This window comes from Pelodiscus sinensis, chromosome 4 (genome assembly GCF_052426305.1).
Source record: "Pelodiscus sinensis isolate ZL-2025 chromosome 4, ASM5242630v1, whole genome shotgun sequence".
In the NCBI taxonomy this organism is placed as follows: Eukaryota; Metazoa; Chordata; order Testudines; family Trionychidae; genus Pelodiscus; species Pelodiscus sinensis.
This window is the reverse complement of record NC_143055.1, coordinates 110186779-110193513: the sequence shown is the minus strand read 5'-3', so window position 1 is coordinate 110193513 and position 6735 is coordinate 110186779. Positions and strand designations below refer to the sequence as shown.

General features: G+C 42.5%; 1 protein-coding gene across 1 annotated transcript; it reads left to right on the top strand.

Annotated features, from left to right (window-relative positions):
• The first annotated feature begins 3409 nt into the window (after positions 1–3409).
• LOC149524563 (uncharacterized) lies at positions 3410–4147 on the top strand. The gene has a single exon (XM_089778205.1). It carries the CDS (start codon positions 3410–3412, stop codon positions 4145–4147), a length of 738 nt encoding a protein of 245 aa, XP_089634331.1.
• The last annotated feature ends 2588 nt before the right edge of the window (positions 4148–6735 follow it).

The following is a 6735-nucleotide window of genomic DNA, read 5'->3' as shown; positions in this document are numbered from 1 at the left end:
TTTTTGTTTGTTAAATTATTACTTTGAATGAGTTATACTTTTTAATAACCTCATAGGAAAAATGAAAAACTCAGATAAAGTTTTTCATTCATTAAAAGGAACATTCAATTTACTTGTGTTCTATGAAATAGATTACAACACAGTATTTAATTTTTTGTTTCTTTTGTGAAAATGTTAAAGATAATCAGTATCTTTGGAGTGGGTCAGCTCTTAAGTATTCTGTGTAAAACCCTTTTTTAGTGATCGTTTGTTTTGTTTTGATATATGATTATATCTTATTTTACCTATCTGCACAATGAAAGTAAGAATATAGCAGGAATGGATTACTGGAAAATACTTAATAACTATGAGTTAATCAGCCACTCCACACTGGAATGAAAGGAGTTAATAGAAGCCTGCCAAACCCAATCCCAGAAAGGAGCAATGGAGGTGATTTCTCCAAGCAGCCTGGAGAGACTGCTTAGGAAGCAACCAACTGGAGGGAGGATGCCTGAAACAGCCAATCAGGGCCAAGAAGGCTGCAGCAAAAGGCGCTACAAGGCAGAACAGGGTTAGTAGCTGCAGGAAGCCCAAGGAGTGAGAATTGTGTCCTTAGCAGGCTGCGGCAAGAGTAGCACCTTGGACAGAGCAGTTGCTGTCATGACCGGGGGAGGGGGGGGGGAGGGGGGGGTGAGACAGTAGCAGGCTCCTGGCTAGATCCTGGCCCTGGGTAGCTAAATGCTCAGAGGTAAGGGCGAAAAAAGTGTTGGACTATGGAGAAGTGACCAAGGAAATTGAAGCAACATTGCATAGAGTTAAAGAGATGCATCTGGAGGCTGCTTTATACAAGATTTGTGGATTGGGACCTGGAACAATTGGTGAGCCTGGGAAACCTCTCCCCCCCACTCCCCACCGCTGCCCCCGTTTGCTACTGGGAGAGTGACTGATGGACAATATTTCCAACCTGAAATGGGCAAACACAGATGGTGACACGGGCCCATGAAGCCTATTCCGAACTAGCTAGTTCGTGCCGTGTGTAGCCGCGAGGCACGCAGTCCGAACTAGCCGGCATTTAAAAATGGCGCCAGCCGGCTTCATGCAAATGAAGCCCGGGAAATTCAAATCCCGGGCTTCATTTGCAACTCCGTATGACTACATTACCCCCCCCCCCCCCAGTTCGAACTAGGGGGGTAGTGTAGACATATCCTTATTCGGACCATCCATTATGCCGAATTCCAGGGTCTTAGCTTTTTGCTCGTCATTCATTCTGCAGCTATGCCTGAATAGCTGTAACTTCTATTGTATCACCTTCTGCAGTAGGTTCTCTTTCAGCTGTATTTTCCCATATAATTCCTTGTTGGTGACCTTCTGCATACATCCTATTCTCAGGATCTTACTATAACAACTCCTCTCGAACGCCAATATCCTTCTCTTCGAATCTTTCGTTATCACCCAGGTCTCACATCCGCACAACATGCTGCTAAATACACACATTTTCAAGACATTCAGCTTCATTCCTAAGCTAATCGCACTGCCTGGGTTTAAATCATTCTGTGTCTCTCAACTCTTGGTTCTTCTCTCCCCCACAAAGAAAGCAGGCAAGGAACCTATATCCAATTCAAATTTCAACCCTCTATCTTGACTAGTTCTCCCCGTCTCCTGGCCAACATCTTTGCTAGCTACCTGAGTTTAACCCCTTAGTCACCGGGTGCTTGTTAGCACTCCTCCTGTCCATTACATGGCCAATGGGAGGATGCCACTATAGTGAGTCACAGCATCGTGGTCCATCAGTATTACAGATATTGTATCTAAATTGGAGAAGGAGGCAGAGGATAATGATCTCTGTGGGAATAAAAGTTCTCCCTAATGTCTATCATCTTAGGCCTTTTTCCTGTCAGTGTTGAATTTCTGCTGTCTTTGCTTCTCATGCAGCCCAAAGCTTAACTCTACAGCTCTCAAATTGTTCACCAGTAATTTGATGCTGCAATTTCACACAACAAAAATTCCTATTGACATTAATGAGAATCTTACCTATATACAAACTAGTTGCTCAGGCTCCTGTTTGTCATACTCGAGCAAAAATCCCAAAGGCTACGTCTAGACTGGCCCCTTCTCCGGAAGAGGCATGCAAAGCAGGCAAGTCAGAATAGGGAAATCCGCGGGGGATTTAAATATCCCCCGCGGGATTTAAATAAACATGGCCGCTGCTTTTTTTCTTGCAAGTAGGAATAAGAGATCCTCCGGAAAAGGGCTTTATTCCAGAGGATCGTGCCAGTCTAGACACTCTTTTCCGGCTTTTCCCCAAGCCGGAAAAAAGCGGCGGCCATGTTTATTTAAATCCCGCGGGGGATATTTAAATCCCCCGCGGATTTCCCTATTCTGACTTGCCTGCTTTGCATGCCTCTTCCGGAGAAGGGGCCAGTCTAGACGTAGCCAAAATGTGCGAAGTGTTGGATATTTATACTTGATTCTACCATTCCTATGACAGCCTTAACCAAAATAAAATGTGTTTTTCATCATCCTGAAAAAGAGAAATTCATACATATTTTCATTTTTAATCTGGACATGGCAGGTCACTGACCATGTTTATGTCAGCATTTATGATTTTAGTTGTCAAACTGCTATCACTAAAATAAAGTTGATTACTTATATTATGTACTCCAGCCACATTCCATTTTATATATAATCTGGATTTGTGGAATTATGTCAATGACACACATTATGGTTCAATGGATGTTGTGTTCCCTCTCTGTGGCTGACTTACTAAGGATAACTACCTGCTACTGCTTCCTGATAATGGATTTAGTGCTGTAGATCAAGTAGTAAAAATGTATGCCAAAGGCCCAGGATTAAAACTGTTCTATGGCAGGGGTGATTACAGCTGCATATGGTGACAAACTGGACATAAATATAGAAGAGTTACTAGTCCAGTTTAGTGAGCTATTGAGATATTCCCTTGTTCCACCATTTAGTGTTAACAACCACACAAAAAAATTAGGCTTTGTCTACACTGCCAAGTTTTGTCATCGTGAGCGATATTGACATAATACGCATTAGAATACAGTGCTCAAGCTTGCTCTCTCTGTCAACAGGTCATGTCCTCATTGAGGACAGATCATGATACATTCCTTTCTGTCCCAGTTCTCCATGGGCTTCTGCTTTCTTTTCTGCCTTTTTTTCCCCCAATGGCCATTCTTTCCTGTTCATCCTGTCAACTTTTGTGAGAAGGGCTGGATCCTGCACTTCTGTGTTCTGCTAAGAGTAGTTCATCAGAAAGGAAGACTCATACATGCCAGATATTCTGCCTGATATGGACTGCAGCGCAGCAACTTTAGATTGCTTTTGGCATTCACAGAGCATTACATAGGGTAGACTGTTGCTTTTGGGCTCATGAAAAAAGCATTGAATGATATGATAGGATTTCATTGTCATGCAAGTGAGGGATGAAGAGCAGTGGCTACAGAATTTTTGGGTGTGGAAAGCTACCTTCATGGAACTGTGTGCAGAGCTCACTTCAGATATATGGCATCAGGACACCAGAGTAAGAGCTACCCTCTCAATAGAGAAACTTGTGACAACCACTGTCTGGAAGCTGGCAACTCCAGATTGCTACGTGTTGGTTGAAAACCAATTTGGAGTGGGGACAGCCATTGGGACAGCATTAATGCAAGTGTGTAAGGCACTAAATCACATCCTGCTGCAAAAGAAGGTGACTCTGGGAAATGTGCATGAAATAGGGGACAGCTTTTCAGAAATGGATTTCTTTAATTGTGGAGGGGTGATAGATGGCACACACATTCCAATTGTAGCACCAGACCACTTTGCAACAGACAACATCAATAGGAAGGGGTACTTTTCCATAGTGTTGCAGGCGCTTGTGGATCACCATGGGCATTACATTGACATCAGTGTGGGGTGGTCTGAGATGGTACATGTCCCACATATCTACAGGAACACTGGCTTGTACAGAAAACTGCTATTGGGGACTTTCTTTCCAGACCACAAGATTAGAGTGGGAGATGTTGAAATGCCCATAGTCATCCTGGAAGACCCGGTGTATCCCTTAACAGTTGTAGCTCATGAAACCTTTGAAAGTTCCATCTCTTATTCTTGTTCAGAATTTTTTTTAACGTCCTTCATTTTATGGCTGGAATGGATTTTACTCTGAAAACAAAATGAATCTTTCTTACACGTGAGTGTTCATTGTGCAAAAAAAGCAACTACTAATGATGAAGCAGAAGGTGAAGTCCTGTTTATATTATATGCTCACCAAAGCAACTCCATGACTCAATAGTGCTGAGTAGGGCTATGTTTTCTTCCTGGACCTTTGCATCAAGCCACTCTTACTCCTGGATTGGTTGGCTTGCTGTTCAAATAGCATACTTGTCGGACTATAGCTTGTTTGCCTCACATGGCTGTATTAAAGACAGAAATGGAACCATAATCTTTAGTTAAGATTATTCAAAACATCCTATCATAAGACCCTTTTTTCAATTGCTTATATTTTCCCCCAGACTTACTGGTGGGGCTGAAATTTTCCATGTTCAATGTCTGTCAGGGGCAGAATTCTTTTGTTTTTTGAAAGTTTCAGCTAAAATCGTTCAGCTATTTCTCAGAAGATGGCCAGGCAAAAATACATTGTTTTGCCCTTTAAAAATAATACAACCATTTTGTTGAAGCACTAGTGCTCCCAGACACCGAAGCAGGGATATGAAATTTGGTACGAGGTATGCCAGACCTGGGAAATTCACCCAAATGGTGCAAATGTTGAGCCTTTGAAAAATCTCAAACTCACATGTAATCAGTAGAGACTTGTTTGAATTTAGCAGCTAAAATCTCCAAAGATTCCATCTGTACTGGGCACATTCTGGTTTGGGGATGCAGGGACTGAGGAGGACTGACATTTACATGGAATATCCCATCAGTTGGGGAAACTGGCTTTCATGCACCAGAACTGAGAGCAGTGAGTCCATCACTCCTGGGCTTTTAACGTCTTCTTGCTGGAGTCTAAGCAGTGGAGAAGGGAAGAGCTGATTGGCTGGAATGCAGAGAAGCCAGGGGTTGGAAAAGTGAACTGGAATCTGCAGGAGCCACAGGTGGATTGCAGCTGACTGGTCAAAGAGGAGGGAAGGGAAGCAGAAGGAGACATAATGGGGGGATAGGGCAAGAGCTGGGACATGAAGGGCGCTTATAAAAGAGCAGAGGGTAATCAGGGAAGGAGCTAGAGGATGGGAAGTTTGCCTAGGAGGGGGCAGTAGCAGGACAGGAGCTGAGACATTGGAGGGTGTGCACAGGATCAGAGAGGGCAGACTCAGAAGCTAGGGGAAATAGGAGAAGCTGGGGAGAAGGAAGGAGTGAAGTTGGGTGAGGGATGAATAGTGAAACAGGGAAAGAAACAGAGAGTCAGACAGAAGTAGAGAGGGGAAGAGACAGGCTTGGAGGGCTATAATCATTATAATCATGTCCCCTCCAGAACATGGAATTTGGCTCAGACATTTCCATGGTAGATGGACCATAAAAGCCCGTATAAGTGAAATTTAGAGCAGCAAGCAAAGACAATTTGCAAATGCCTCATAAAACAACTAAAGAAAAAAATATATAAGTCCTAGAGAGAGACAATCTGGATGAGTTTCTTCTCTAGAGAAATATACTTTCTTTGTAGCTGTGAGGTCACATAGCATTTCTTACTGAGATAGCCAGAGATTTTGTTAAGACCTTATCCATTTGCATAAGCTCTGTGACAAAAGTATACATATTTTACTGTCCACCTTAGCCAATGTCTTGTTCCTTCATCTGTTACCACATTTTAAATGTGTTGGTTAGGCTGGAATAAACTTCTGGCTTTCAAAAAGTTAGTTATTCACATTAGTATGATTTATGGATAAGGCTTTTACTGTGAAGAATTACTATTAATCTCATGGTTCAGATATCTTCTTGGTGCCAACACTACTTATATCCTTTTAAAGGCTATCTTTCTGACTGGCAGCTAGCATCAGAACAAAGGATGGCCATTTCCCTTTCCTTTCCCTGATGTCACGTTAATCAACCTTTGGTATTGCTATTAGAAGGTATAAAAACATACTACATGTGCAGACCTGGCTGAGGATCAGCTAGAAATACTGGAGCCTACGTACTCAATGACATACAGGTGAGTACAAGAGTTTCAGAAGGCTAATGATGGCGTGGACACCATTTATATCCTTTTTATATGGTTTCAAAGGTGTTATGTTCTGATAGATGCTGAGATTACAGTGCCTAACAGGTGTATAGTTAAGTTTTCAAGGGGCATCTCCTGCATAATATGGGACACCCAACTGCTGGCATCCATCCCATGAAAAATACTGTAACCTCTGCATCTGAGATAAAGCTAATACCTATCATGTCTACATTTGGATCAGCAGTTCCCTGAATACTGTCTAGATGGCTACAATCAGGGCACCCACATAGCAAATGTCCACTGAAGAGCTGACTCAGAAGGTAAATGGCAGTCATAATAAAGTCCATCAGTTCCTGAGGGATGATAGGCAGAACACATCAAGTGCCACAAATTCAGCCAGAGAGCAGATGCCGGGATATGGAAAGAGGTCAGAAATAGAAGTATTGGAGACACTGAGAAGAGCAAGAGAGGAGGTACAGGCAAACTATACCATGAAGAATTTAAGAACAGGGCTATCTGAGCACATATACACATGTATAACAAAATGTAATTAAGAAAACTGGGAACTTTTATCTTTCTCCAAAATATCCCTTTTCTCA